At 65.6% G+C, this 14588-nt stretch overlaps 1 protein-coding gene across 9 annotated transcripts in view; it reads left to right on the top strand.

Moving 5' to 3' along the window:
* LOC102401424 (translation initiation factor IF-2) overlaps window positions 1-12944 on the top strand; it is a 38475-nt gene extending 25531 nt beyond the window's left edge. The window contains exons 3-6 of one of the 9 annotated variants that reach the window (XR_003108573.3): window positions 1740-1867; window positions 3212-3288; window positions 5152-5252; window positions 6851-12944. Coding sequence is in view for 2 of the 9 variants with exons in the window: in XM_025282682.3 (XP_025138467.3) it covers window positions 1740-1867; window positions 3212-3250 (167 nt within the window). In the remaining 7 variants the exon portion in view is untranslated. Of the gene's footprint in view, window positions 1-1412; window positions 1610-1739; window positions 1868-3211; window positions 5253-6850 lie in introns of those variants that run through there. The other 8 variants (XR_006550300.2, XR_006550301.2, XM_025282682.3 and 5 more) reach the window with 8 other exon arrangements.
* The last annotated feature ends 1644 nt before the right edge of the window (window positions 12945-14588 follow it).

The following is a 14588-nucleotide window of genomic DNA, read 5'->3' as shown; positions in this document are numbered from 1 at the left end:
TGGGAGCTGCACCCCTACGCCTTGGCATGGGGGGGCCCTGCGTGCTCCTGGGGACTGGGTGCCCCAACCCGCCGTCATCCTGGCCGCAGCCTCCCCCTGGGCCCGGGTCAGAGACTCCAGAAGGAGAGGACTGGCCTGAAGCTCAAGGCCCAGCAGCATGCCCCGTCGTGGCAGGCTGGACCTCCGTCCGGGTCTGCCTTCTCGTCGTCACAGAGGGTGTGCTGTCCCTGCTCTGGGAGCGCCGTGCGCCTCCTGCGGCCTGAGCCTAGGCCGGGTGGGAGCAGAAGGCTGGGCCCGGGCTGCCGTCGGCTGAGTGCCGGCTTCTGGGTCTCTGCCCAGCCTTCTGGGCCTTGGGGTGCCCTGGACAGTTGTCCTAGGGTGTCCCCGCACGGGTGCCTTCGGGAAGGACACAAAGTCACATCTGCACCGTCTATTCTCAGGTAGCAGGCATGGTTCTGAGGGTGGTGGTGTTCAGTCGCTAAGATTCTCTGTGACCCCACAGACGGCAGGACGCCAGGCCTCCCCGTCCATCACCATCTCCCGGAGCTCGCTCAAACTCGTGTCCACAGAGTCAGTGATGCCATCCAACCCTCTCATCCTCTGCCGTCCCCTTCTCTTCCTGCCCTCAATCCTTCCCAGCATCAGGGTCTTTTCCAATGAGTCAGTTCTTCACATCAGGTGGCCAGAGTATTGGAGCTTCAGCTTCAACATCAGTCCTTCCAATGAACATTCAGTTGACTTCCTTAGGATTGACTGGTTTGATCTCCTCGCAGTCCAAGGGACTCTCAAGAGTCTTCTCCAGCACCACAGTTTGAAAGCATCAGTTCTTCGGTGCTCAGCCTTCTTTATGGCCCAGCTCTCACACCCATACGTGACTACTGGAAAGACCACAGCTCTAACTGTACGGCCCTTTGTCGGCAGAGTGATGACCCTACTCCTTCGTATGCTTGTCTGGCTCTGTCATGGTTTTTCTTCCAGAGAGCAAGTGCCTTTTAATTTCATGGCTGCCATCACCATCTGCAGTGATTTTGGAACTCGAGAAAATAAATTCTGTGGGGGTATTTCCAGGCCTCCTGGGTTATGGGCACCATTCTAGGTGTGAGGACCACACAGCTGCTAAGAGGTGGTCTCTACCAGGCTCGGGAGCTGGAGCCTGAGGGGGTCCAGGTAGCAAGAGCATCTGTGAGCTGATTTCAAGGGATGTCAGCCTATTGCTAGAGCTGACCCTATTGCTCCTGACCCAGGAGGCCCTCCTGGAGGAGGTGACCTAAAGGATGGGTAGGATAACCCCAGGTGCCAGTTGGTGGGTGCCAAGGCAGGGCCAGAGTGAAGAGGGTGGGGCTCCATGACGCGGCAGGCTTGCTGTGCCGGGAGCAGGCACCTCGAGTCTCACCAGCCGCCTTCCTCTGCAGACTCTGAAGGGTGTGCGCGGCTGGGCTGCGAGGGAGCCAGTGGATGGGTTGACTTCTGAGCATGAGTCCAGCACCAGGATGACAATGGGGCGGTCAGACTGTCAGAAAAGGCTTTTCTGTGAGGCCCTCTGCCTCTAAGGTCCCCGATCTCTGGAGGCGCCTCCTCGGCAGCGTGTGGAGGGCCGGGTGATCTGCAGGTACAGTATCAGACAGGGTGGGGTGGACGAGGGCAGGGGCAGGGGCAGACGCCCGCTGAGCCCCTCTGTGCTTGGGCTGCAAGCCACCAGACCTGTGGGGCTGACTCCTCGCTCGCTTTGTTTCTTGTAGAATGTGGCTGCTCCGAGAGCACCTCCAGGAAACTGGACGCCTGCCGTGGCCTTCGGAAGACACTCCAGCACCATGTAACCATGTGGCCGGCCTTTGCCCCATGTCTGGCTGGCAGGGCAGCCCAGGAGGTGAGCGGCCTGACCGGGAGGGGAACATGGACCGGTCTCGGGTGACCCCAGCACCAGTCCTTCCTTGAAGGCCCCAACCGGCAGCCAGCTGGGCCCACCTTGCCCAGACTCCCCAGGGGTGCCCGCCTCACCACCAGGAGCTGGGGAGTAGAGCAGCCGATTGCTGTCTGCTGTGGTCCCGCCAAGCCCCGCACCTGCCCTGTGGCACAACTGTGGCGCTGGCCAGAATCCCCAAAGCAGACAGAATTGGGGAGGCTGCCTGCCTCCTCCCCAACCGGGGCTGCTGGTGCAGAGATGTCCCTGAGACCACCCTGCCCTGTCAGTGCCTGCAGCCCCCAGACCACCTCCCACAAGCTGTCCGGCCCAACAGGTTTCCCTGGAGCCCCGAGTCTCGGTTTACCCTCTGTAAGACTTGGGCGGGAATACCTCCTAGCAGAGTTTGGGAGTGCAGAGTGAACCCCAGCGCACCCGTGGCTTCAGCAAAGAGGCTGGCGGTGGAAACCAGTCTTTGCAGGGGTTTATGATCCACTGAAGGGCTTCCGTGGTGGCTCAGACGGTAAAGAATCTGCCTGCAATGCAGGAGACCTGGGTTCGATCCCTGAGTCAGGAATGTTCCCTGATGGAGGGCATGGCAGCCCATTCCAAGATTCTTGCCTGGAAAAGTCCATGGACGAGGAGCCTGGTGGGCTACGGTGCATGGGGTCACAAATACTCGGACACAAACAGGGCAACTAACATGTGCACTTTCGCACGATCCACTGAAAGAACTCCCCAGCCGGGCGCCCTGCCGGCCTCGTCTCCCTTTGCCGGAGCAAGAAGGAGGCACGAGGCCAGGCAGAGCCACTGCGGCCCCGTGCAGAAGGGGGACTTGGCAGTAGCCTCAGCTCCAGGCGGCTCGGGGCTTTATTGGCAGCACCTCTGAGGCAGCCAGGACGATTTGGTGGCCCAGGAACCCAGGCCTGCTGTGGTTACTGACCACAGGCTTTGGGTCAGTTTCACAAGCTTGGGAAGGGCGTGGAGCTGGCCCTCCGAGTAAGGACTCTGCTGGAGGTGGCTGAGTGGGGAGAGGGGACCTGTCTGAGGCCTCAGAGTCTCAGCAGCTTCGTGCTGGTCATGGGTCTGTTTGCACATCACCGAAACAGATGGCCCACCTGCTTGGGGGTATCCCAGGCCCCCAAGGTTCTCCTGGCCCGTGGTGTCCCCCGAGAGGCTCTGGGTGCCCCTGAGCTGTGCTGGGCGCTGTGGGGTCTTGGGGCACGGTCTCGGGGAGACCGAAACCAACAGTGTGCAGACGTAGGGTGTGCACTTTCCCACAACTTAACCAGCATCTCTTTCTCCTCCCAGGCCTCATCCCTCCACCTCGACGCCTCGGTCCTCAGCTGACACCTGGAGCTCGGATGACTGTGCCACCCTCAGGCCAGGTAGCGTTCGAATGTTGAAAGTCAGAGCTCCCCACCCGCTCCGTCCCGGCGTCACCCTGGGCTGGGTATGTCTGAGAGAACACAGACGTTTAGCACACACACGTGTGTGTGTGTGTGTGTGTGTGTGTGTGTTGGCGGGGGGGGTTGGGGGTGGCGTGTCACGGGGCCAGACAGGCAATTCTTGCCCATTTGTTCGGGTTCAGCTGGGGGTGCGCCCCCCCTCAGCTCTGCCCTCCCACCAGCCTCTTTCTGCGGCCGAGGGTCCAGGGTGAGTACGGGGTCAGGAGCTTGCTGAGGTCTCCCCCAGGCAGCTCAACTTGGGGCGTGTTTCCGGCTGGCCCCGGCACGTAAGGTGGATGAAGCCCCCTTTGCAAGGAGGCAGCCGCAGCAAGAGGGCCTGGGCCGCGAGCGGGGGACCGCTAACTGCTGGGCAGAGCTCGGGGCTCGGCGCCTGAGGACGTCCTGCCCTGCCCCTTGGCCCTGAGGGAGCTGTCGTGCTCCGAGTTTGCTGGTCCCCCGGCCACACCCTGCCCCTTCCCAGAGCCAGCCTGCACTGCCGACTGTCGGGCCCCCTTGGCTGCTGCCAGCCTCCTAGAGGGTCACGGGGTCTGTGAGGGTCAGGCCCGGCCTGTCAGCCTCTCCTTCTCCCCTGTCTGGTGCCATGGCCTGGGACAGTTCTGCCTGGAGAGGGCCCGGGACCCCTCTGCCATCTGGGCCTCGCGTGTTTACAGGTCCAGCCTGCCCGCCAGACTCCGCAGACGCTGCCCCAGGGCTTTTGTGTCTGCGCGCAGGGCCTGCGCCAGCCACTGCCTGAAGGCGGGGAGGGGGGAGGCCCCCCGGGGGACATCAGGGGCAAGGGGAAGAGAGACCTGACGGGAGTGAAACAGCAAAGGAGAGAGCAAAGGGGTGTAGGCCCGGGGAAGGACGACACCAGAGAGAAGGACCGGGGGCCGCCCGGCCGTCACCGGGGAGACAGGGCCGCGGGCTCGCTCATGGCTGTGCGGTGCAGCCCTCCCCTGGGCACTCCCTGTGCAATCCCCCCAGCCTCCCAGCGGAGACACGGCCCTGGGAGCTGTGTCCAGCACCCGGGCTGGGGCACCAATGTGCCCCTGGGACCGACCCCCAGGGCCTGGCAGACACGCAGGAGGCCGTGAGGGCACGTCCCTGGGTGTGCGCGGGGCACACGCCCTGCTTCTGTACCCCGTTGGCTTTGGCCCACCCCACCCAAGACTCCACAAGGCCCGGCACAGCTCAGGGGCACCCAGATCCTCTCGGGGCACCACGGGCCAGGAGCACCTCGAGGATCTGAAGTACCCGGGGGCAGGGGTCGCTGAGGGACCCTTTCTCCAGGCCGTGACCCCAGACACCTGGCAGTCTTAGGCTCAGCAGGTACAGCTTCTCAACGTGGCTCCGCTGTGGGGTGCCCCACGCACGCCTGCATGTCCTGTGGACCCACATCCACGCAAACCCCCAAAGAGCCAGCAGGGCGGTCTCTGGGTGCCAGGGAGAACAGGGACAATTAATTCCCTGCAGAAAACAGGCCACCAGGGGTACTGACTGGGTCCCACGTGGCTCCTGCCTGCTGCCCAGTGTGGGTGCAGCACCAGGGTGGGCACAGGGAAAGAGGCCAGGGTGCTGCCCAGGACCCAGACCTGGACACGGGCCCTGCCCTGGCTCTGCACCTGCCCGTCTCCATAAGAGCACAGGCCTGGCTGCGCCCCCAGATATGTGAGTAGCATCTCCCGAGTTGGTCGCTTTCCAAGGAGTCCCCTGCTGGCAGCAGCCAGGTCTGTGCTGACCCCCTGGACCTGTCGACCATCTTTAAAGTGAGACTGGTCTCCATCCTGAGTTTTCCCTCTGCAGGAGCAGGGACGAGTGGCAATGGCTGGACTCACGGCTCACAGAGCAGGGCTGCTGGTCTCTGCCTTACGTCTGGGGTTCTGAACCAGGCACTGGCTGACGGGGTGAGAGAGATGTGCCTCTTGTCCAGAGGAAGTGGGGAGGGGGCTCCCCAGAAGGGACATGAGTCAGGCAAGCAGGACAGGAGTCTTGAGGCGCCAGAGGAGGCGGGGCTGTCGTGGGCGGCTGTGCCCGGCTCAGGCAGGGTCTCGGTGCTGCAGGACGTCAGGAGAGCTGTGGCCACGCACCCCTGGGGTGTTTCTTGGCAGCTGCCCGTGCCCCCTTCTCCCTGCCCCGGACACACAGGAGGTGCCAGCCTGGATCTCGGGGTGGCTGTGCCGGGGTGTCCCTAGAAAGCAGGAGAGCCCCTCAGGCCACTTGGTCAGAGGCTGCCCCGACCTCAGGCCAATGAGGACCGAGACCCCGTGAGGCATCCATTCCGGGGGCCACCCAAGGGCAATAGGGCCTCTGCGGCCGGGTGACCGGGAGCAGGTTCTGGAGAGGGCGCGGCCCGGCCCATCCGGCCCGGGCTGCTTCCTGAGTGGACGGCCGCCTCCCGCCGCGGCGCCCTGCCCTCCGCGCCGCCGCCTCTGTCTTCCCGGAGCCGCTCCGAATGGCCGCCGGCCCCGCCATTTTGTGGGCGAGACTGCGGCCCGCCGGCCCCGCGCGGCGTGGCCGGGCCGCCCCGGGCTCGGCGCTGGCCGGCGTCTTGGCGAGGCGTCTGGGGGCCCCGACCCTGCCGGCCCCTCGCGGCCCCGGGCCGGCCCGCCGCGCGGGTGGGGACGCTGCCCGCCAGCGCCCGGGAGCGGCCCCGTCGGGAAGGCTGTGCCCCGAGGGGAGACCTCGCAGCCACGGGGCCGCCGCGGGCAGTTCTAGAAATAGCGGGGTTGCGGGGGAGCGGGCCCCCGACGCGCCGCACACAGAGGCAGGCCTGTGTGGGCCACGCGGAGGCGGCAGGCGCCCGGCTTCCGGGCGGACCCGGCACCGCCTGTCCTGAGACGCTGCCCGTTCTGAGGAAGCCGAGGCGGCTGCTTCCTGCAGGAGGGGCGCTCCCTGCAGCCTGGGCCCGCCGCCTCGGCACCCCTGGAGACCAGACCCCGGCCCCCCGGCTCCCCGGAGACCAGACCCTGAGACCCCGGCCCCCCCGAGCTGGGGCCTCTCCCTCCCGACACAGAGCTCTCCGGTCTCCTTCCGCACCCGCTCTAGACTCGGTGTGAACCCGCGCCGCCCCCCAGTCAGCGCCGGGCGATCGGGGCAGCGTAGCGGCGGCCGGGGCGGGGGTGGACGTGGAGCCGCCGGGCGTCCGCGCCCGCCCGCAGGACCCAGCGAGAGGGCCCCCGACGGCAGTCCGCGTCCTTCCCTGAGGGGCGCAGAGACGTGTCCGGGAAGAGAGGCCGGGCCGGTGTTGGAGGAGAGGGCGCGTGCGTTACAGGGGCTGTGCCCTTTCTTTGGCATAAGGGGCGTGCCGGGCGGCCCCGGGGCCACGCTCTGGCCTGTGGTCCCCGGCTGGCCAACGCTACGCCCTCGCCGGGCAGCACGCGCAAAGCAGAGCGCACCCCGGGCCCTCGGGAGCGGTGGGGCACTCTCCCTAGACACCCGTGGCCCCGCCAGGCCCTCCAGGCTGGGTCGGCTGCTGGGCACACAGCCCCCGTGTTTTCCGCAGATCCCCGCTCCTCGCGGTTCCCGGAGAGGACATTCCGTCACCATTGAGTGGGGTTTGCGCGCTGAGCCCTCCCACCGCCGGCTCGGGAAACCCAGCCAAGGACGGGGTGGTGCCACGCCCGGCCAGGCCCGGAGCCTCCCGGGGAGGGGGGCGCAGGGAGCCCCGGCAAGCAGAAGGTACATCTTGAGGGGCTGTGGCCAGGTGGGGCTGCCCCTGGGGCGCGGTTTCACGCCGGGCGTTTTTAATGATGTGGTTGCATCTGGTCCCCCACCCACCCCCTTCTTCCCTCTCCTTGCCTTGTGACCCAGACTGCGGCTGCGACTGAGAATATTTTCAGATAAATACACGCCTTTGAGGTTAAAACGATTGCCTAATGGTTCAACACCAGACGGAGACACCCACCGGGCATGGAGAGGGCTCTGCCTCCTGGCTGCTGTTCCCTTTGGACTCTGAGCAGACCCTCTGCGGTGAGGAGCAGCTTCCCTGGTGATTGCCCCGCCCCTGGGCACGGGCACCTGGACCTCCTTCCCGACAGCCCTGGCTGGCATCCTTGCCCCACTTACCAAGCCACCAGCTGAGGCCAGAGGTGCTGACTGACTTGCCTGAGGCCCGTCGCTGGTAGAGGCCAGAACAGGGGACAGAACTGTGGCCAGGCAGCTCCCAAAGCCATCTGTCCCCAGCCCGTGCCCATGGCCCCCGTGAATGCAGGGGTGTCTGCAGAGCAGGCCTGAATCCCACTGCAGCTTTAGCCTCCCGGCCAGGAGGAAACCCCCAGCTTCCCAGATGCTAGGACTTCCTGGGGGCTTTCGGACTCACACCTCTGTGGGCAGTGACCCTCGGTCCCTGGTGCATGTCTGGCCCCCTTCCCTGGGGAGTGGACATTTCCTGTGTGTGCCGCCTCCCAGCTGCAAGCTTGGAGGAAGACAGGAGAGCAGGCAGCCAGGGCAGGGTACAGACTTCCAGGGATGGGAGACCTTGACCCAGAGTACAAGGGCGTCTGTCTCAGGGAGACTGGGCAGGAAGGGTACCAGCGAGAGGGCCTTCTGTCTCCCTGAGAAGAAAGGCAGGCGTTCCAGTGTTTGTGGGCGCCACTTCCCCACCTACGTGGCACCACCGGGCTGTATACAGGGCTATGGGAAGAGCCAGGGTCAGAAGGCCAGGTTCCAGGTCTAGTTTTTATTCCTCTGTCCCCCAGAGGTGCTTTTGGGGCATTGAAGCTACTGGGCCCTGCACTCAGCTGAGCTCAGAAATCAGTAAGCCTCCGTTCCGCCATAAGTTTGTCCTTCTTACACCAGGGGCCTTTTTGCATTAAAAAAAATTTTACATTGCAGCTTTTGATTCCTGAGTTTTGGTGCCCCTTTCAAGTGTGTGCCCGGCTCTGCCCAGCCTCTGCCCGGCCCCAGCCAGCCTCTGCTGGGCGCACATCTCGTTAACTTTATGGGCCATGTTTGTAGGGAGACCCGGCCCCCGGATGCCACCCCCCACGCCTTTTTCCCAGACTCCATTGTTGGCACGGCTTGCCGAGCAGAAACACTGGCTGCTTTATGGGGAGAAACCTAATCGGGGTGGCAGTAGAGGGAGCCGTCACGGGGGGGGGGGTCCAGGCTCCCAGTGGCCCCAAGCCAAGCCCGAGGTGACTGTGGGGTGACACCGTCTGTCTGCCTCGCTCGCTCCAGACATCCGCCCGGCCCTGAAAGGGCCACCTGCCCACCGAGGCCTCCCACACACCTGTCCCCAGTTGGCCTGGCTCCTCCCTGCCCGGCGCCCTGCCCACAGGCTGACACTGGGGCCTGGGGCTGGGCCGGCAGTGGCAGATGGCAGGGCAACTGCTGACCACTCTCTCCCGCAGCCCTGCCCAGGGAGCCCCTTTCATGGCACAGTGGCTGCTCCTGCTGCCACCCCCGGTCCAGGCTGACCAGGAAGGGTCCCTTAGGAGGTCTCAGACCCCTGCCACCCCGCTGGAAGAGGGGAGGTCTCTGCTGACCCTCCCTGGGCTGGACCCATGCTCACTTTTAGGACTGTGGGGCAGTGGGCCGAGCAAAGCACGCCTCCTGACACCCGGAATCGAGGCCTCCCCACCCAGCTCTGAAATGTCTCCACAATTAGGTCTCAGACCTGGGTCGGTCCTCCTTCCTTCCCGCCAATCCTGGGTTATTGGCTAAAGAAAGAGCCAGGTTGTGTGAGAGCGGTTCCCTGGTGGGCAGGCAAAGCCCAAGTTTGGAGAACCCTGCTGGGGGTACACCTGCCTCTTGCCCACCTGGAGAGGCCATTAGCTGGGCCGCCGTGTGGGAGCCCGCCCGGCCCTCATGGAGAGAGGAAGTCCCCCTTGTCCGGGGGCACAGTCATGGGCACCGCTTGAGTCAGCTGCGTGCCTGCCGCGGTTCTGGGTGTCCAGACGTGAGACCTGGGGCCTAGGAGGGCCAGGCCAGGTCGCAGAGCCCGGACAGTGAGAATTCACTGGGGCGCCCCCCCCCTCCTCCCGCAGGCCTCCCGATGGGCAGTGAGCGAGAGGAACATGTGTGGGGAGCGCAGAGTCTTCATGGGCAACAGGGTGGTCACTCCTGGCTCAGGAGAGGCCAGGGCAAAGGCCAGGAGGCACGCGGCAGGGTGGGGAGGGCTGCCCAGGGTGCTCTTCTGCTCTGGAGGGGGAAATGATGGGAGCCGGGCCAGGCGGGGCACAGAGATGTGAGCCCAGGTGATTGATGGACATCGGGCCTCTGGGAGCGCGGAGGGACGAGGGGCAGGACAGCACCCCTACAGCCTGGTGGGCCGACCCTCTGTCCCTGTTACCGGCCGGGGACACCGAGGCTCAGTGGTTGGCACATGATAGGGCTGGATAGACCCCAGTGGCTCTGGCTCCGAGTGCAGCGACCCGGGATGAGGCTCAGGCCCTCCAGTTGGCCGAGCAGGTTGGAGCCAGGTGGGGCCATGGCTCGCTGAGTGAGCCCTGTCTGAGGCCTCACACCGGGCCCCAGGTGCCCGCTCCCCGACGTTTCTGCTCTTGGGATGGTCCGAGGCTTCACTTTTCAACTTCGTTGTTGGGAGCCTCCTCTGTGAACTGGGGAGTTTGGTTCCTCCTCCTGGGTCCCACAAACGGCCTGGCACACAGGAGGCAGCACCCGTCTCTCCTCCCCTTGCCGCCCCCTCCCAACATCCAGGCCCTAGAGTGAGCCTGGAAGGTCTGGCCACCCGGCATGGGAATACCAGTGGCCCTGGCCACTCACGGATGCGGACTGGGTCTTGTTCATTCCCCATCTGGGGTCGTCGGACACAGGGCACCAGAGCGGCCGCTCTCTCCAGACCTCTCCACGGGGTGTGTCGCCAGGCAAGGGGCCATAGTGAGACAGGCTGGACTGAGATGTGGGATCCGCAGGAGGTAGACGGGCGAGTCCAGGGAGGAGGCGCGGAGCAGCGGCCAGAGCTCAGGCTTGGCTGCACCTCTTGCACAAGGTCTGACGCTTGTGTCTTTTTTTCTAAACCCCAACAGGTCAAGAAGTGGCGCTGAGATGGGAGTGTCTGCCTGAGGCCAGCGTTCCTCGTGGGGAGCCCAGCCGGGACGCCCAGGAGGCCCCTGTGCTGCAGGACATCGGCCCACCCCGGCCTCGGTGTGGTGACTGTCCCCGGGCACGGGACAGCACAGTGACTGTACGTGCCCCTCCGGCCATCCTGGTGCTGGGAAGTAAGGAGCCTTGGCGGGAGGACTGTAACGGGGAGGGACACGGTCAGGGCTGTGTCTGTGGTGCCCTGTGGCCTCAGCTGTCACGGAGGACCCTTGGCCACCCTCTCCTCAGCCCCCATCCTTAGAGGCTCTGTCCTTGGCGACTCCCTGGCCCTGACTGCCGGCAGGGAGTTCAGGCAGACAGTGGGACGGGACCCTGAGACCCTCTCACGCTGATTCCCCTCTGGGGCCTCGAGGAGAGACAGGACAGCTGTGACCACAGGCCAGCCAGGAGTTGGGGTGTTCCCGGCTCCACGCCCCGGCGACTGTACCTCAGGCTCATCCTCTGTGTGGACGGCACGGTGTGGGTGCCGGCGTCCCCATCCCTGGCTGAGGGCCCTGGCACTGACTTCATACTCCTCGGGGTTGTTCGGGAAGCGGCCACTGAGCTGTTCATTGGGCCTGGGCATGAGACCCCACCTGCGGTAGTGGGCGAGCCAGAGGGCGGGCCCTTCCTCTGCCCAGGGCCCACGGGATCAGTGATCCTGGCTTCACCAGGCCCGGGAAGACCACACGGCATGGAGCAGCCTGGTGCCTGCCTGGAGGAGGCAGCCTGCTAGGGAGGGGTGTGGGGGGAGGTGAGGGGTGTCTGACAGCTCGGGGCTCTTGTCCAGTGGCACCAGTTACAAGGCAGAGGTGTTACCAGGCAGAAAGCAGGAATGACCTGTGTTCTGCCCTGCCACCCATCGGCATTGTGACCTCATGACAGTCACGTGACCTGTGTGGGGCTCAGGCTCGGGCACCGGGCCCTGTGTCTGCGGCTCCAGCCCAGACACCCTTCCCTGAGAGCCAGGTTCCCTTCTGGAAGGAGGGAACATTCTAGAGCCTCTGCCCGGTGGGAAAGCCAGGGTTACCCTGATGGCAGGATCAGGCTGCTGGGGAGGGAGTGCCCCCGGTCCAGCGGGTGGAGGCGGGATCGCAGGTGGCGGTGCTGTGAGATGGGGACGTGGTGGGCACTCTGGCCGCTTTGGGCACAGGTTGGCCTCTGACAAACGCCAGCCTTCCTCCCAGCGCCTCCAGCACAGGTCGCCTGGGGACACCGCAGCCTCTCCGGTCTCCAGTCCAGATGGGAGCAGTCTGGTCACCTGTGAGCCTCTCCTGAGAGCCCCATGGGCCTCTTTGCTCCACCGGTGTCCCCGCTCCCTCTCCTCCCTCCTTCCCTCCCCTCCCTGGTCAGCGGTCTCCTCCTGTGGGGCAGCTCCCTGGGCGCACAGGCCCCTGCTGACCTGCCTGCCAGGGCCCTGGGCCCTCAGCCTCCAGTGCCACCTTGAGCTCCTGCCCCTGCCGCTCTCCACCGCCGCCGCCTCCAGGAAGCGCCTCCGGGAGCCACCAAGTCCGCCCAGTCCAGGCGCCAAGACTGACCGACGGCCCTTTGGGGTGAGGTAGTAGGTTGTATAGTTTGGGGCTCTGCCCTGCTATGGGATAACTATACAATCTACTGTCTTTCCTGAAGTGGCTGTAATACCAACAGCGGCCAGCACCTAGGACCCTGGCTTGGGGGCGTGGGGGGGCGAGGGGCGGGCAGATGGGAGGGGTGCGGCCTCTGCAGGGTGGGGCGGTGCTGTGTGACCTGGGGCAGGTCCCTTGACCTCTCTGAGCTTCAGTTTCCTTATCTGTGAAACGGGCCAGGTGAGGGTTGAGGGCAGTACCGTATGAGGTGTCCAAGGAGGGCTTCACTCAGCCGGCCCTTCCCTCCCCTCATGCCATCTTTGCCACCTGCCCCTCGCCCTGTCCCCCTGACGGTGCTCGTGGGCGGCCCCTAGTCCGAGCTGCGGCCGACCCTGGATGCCAGGAGGAGCAGCCCCGGGGCCAGCTGAGACTCGGCCGGGGTGGGACAACTGCGCCCCAGGGCGGCCCACGGGGCCAGCTTCCATCTGCCCATTTCTCCAGCGGCCAGCCCGCCCATCTCAGTGCCAGGCCTCTGTTTGGCGGAGGGAGGGGGGCCGGGGCTCCCCAGTTGCGGGCAGGAAGAGAGGCGCGTTCTCCAGCCTGCGGCGCCCCGTGGGGCCCGTGCCCACTCCCCGCGCCCACAGGCAGGCTGGACGCCGTGGAGGAGCCGTGGCGCCGTCGGCGTGGCCCTCCTGCCCGGTGCCCGCCTGGCCCTCCATGGCTCCGGGGGCCGCGGGCTGGGCGGCAGCGGGACGGCGGACCCTCCCACCCCCGGGTGCCGGCGGGGTGAGGTAGTAGGTTGTGTGGTTTCAGGGTAGTGATGTTGCCCCCTCGGAAGATAACTATACAACCTACTGCCTTCCTTGAGGGGCCCAGTGACGTCCACAGAGGGTCCGCCCCCGCGCGCAGCAGGCGACTGGGTGGCCAGGCGGTCGGGAGGCTGCAGCGTGCACACCCGGAGCTCAATAAAGCTGTTCAACGTGGAAATGGAGTCGGCCCTGTTCGTTCTGGGAGCCCAGGGGCTGGGCGCTGGAGGGCGTGTGTGTTGGTGTTGGGGGGCGTGGGTCTGGCCCGACTGGAGGGCCATCTCCGGGCTGCTGGGGGGTCAGCACGCCCTCGTCTGCCATCCCGGCCGCCTTCAGGCCCTCCTGGTGGGTGCAGCCCTGGACCCCAGCCATCACCCATCTCACACCCCGTTTGAGCACAAGCTGTGGGAGCTGGGCTCCAGAGGTGTCCCCGGGCCCTCCTGCAGGGGTGTGGACCCCAGCCAGCCACTCAGAGCACAGTCCAGGGCCCCGCTCCCGATGCCACCGCAGACCCAGTGCCTGACTGGAGCCCGGAAGTCCCCAGCGCCCTCAGGACGGTTTCGAGTAGCCCTTAACATCAGGGTCTCTCTCCGGTCTGCCTGCCCTCCCAGCGTTCACCCAGTTTCTGCTGGGGTCTCAGGCTGTCTGCCAGTGGCTGCTGCAGGCCTGTCCCCACGACGCCAGCCCAGGTGCTGAAGAGACCCATCGCCCTGACTCAGAGTACCCTTGGGAGAGGCTGCCACGCCTGGGTCCACTCCCCGCCCCTGTGCCCACAGCTGGAGCAGCCCCCGCCGTCACCCCACGGCGCCCTGCAGGCCGGCTCCTGCCTGTGGCACAGGATGTGCAGACAGGACAGCTCAGGGGCCCCCAGCTGCAGGACACACAAGGCTCGGGCCAATCCTGGGCAGGGTCTGGGACAGGGACCCTGTGACGAGGCCAGAGGAGGCTCCTGATGCCACCAGGGTCCCGGAGCGGGGAGAGGTGGGCTGAGCCTGGCACCCCCTCAGCCCGAGTGCAGCAGCCTGGGGCTGTGGAGGGAGCCCCTGCCCCGCCTCCCCAGCCATGATGACAGTCCCAGTCTGCCATCTCAGCCCCAGACCCCACCCATCCTGAGCCTCCTGCCCGGGTCCTGCAGGCCCCCAGCCCTGCGTGGCCACACCTGTGAGGCCAGCACCCCGACACCGTCTGCGGCCTGGCTGCCCTTGCAGAGCTGCGGTTGCACTGTGGGTCAGGGTGGGAACCCAGAGCAGGGACCCCCAAGGGGCAGGGAGGGCTTTCTAAAGCATGAGCCATATGAGCTGGGTCTTGATGCCTGTGTAGGAGTTTGCAGTTTGCTGGCTGTGTGGGTCATCAAGGAGAGCCACTGCCCACCTCCTCTTCATCACCCTGGGTCAGTCAGCAGCTGAATCCGGCTGCTTGTGTTCCTGGACACCCTTTCTGTCCCTCCTGTCTCTCTATCCCCACTCCCACGGCAAGACCTCAGAGCTGCTTGGAGCAGCTGCTCTGCCCTTCTGGGCACTGGGCTCCCACCTGGACTCATCCCCGCCCCTCCTTCCTGCCATGGTGCTGAATGCACAGCCCCTCTCCTCTGAATGTCCGCAGCTCAGCACCACCTTTGGCCATGAGAGCTCATGTCTCTCTGAGCTGACTGTGACCATGGATACCCTCCTGGCACTCTTGCTGTGTCTGGCCCTGCAATCAGAGCTCATGGCCTGGTAGGGAGCAGGCCAGACACACAACAGCCACCTGTTGTGGTCAGCACCATGATGACGGCAGCCCAGGGGCTAAGAAAGCCCTGAAGAGCCCTGGGCCCAGCATTGCAATC

Source organism: Bubalus bubalis, chromosome 4 (assembly GCF_019923935.1).
Source record: "Bubalus bubalis isolate 160015118507 breed Murrah chromosome 4, NDDB_SH_1, whole genome shotgun sequence".
In the NCBI taxonomy this organism is placed as follows: domain Eukaryota; kingdom Metazoa; phylum Chordata; class Mammalia; order Artiodactyla; family Bovidae; genus Bubalus; species Bubalus bubalis.
The sequence above is the reverse complement of the archived record's forward strand: the minus strand, read 5'-3'. Positions and strand labels throughout refer to the sequence as shown.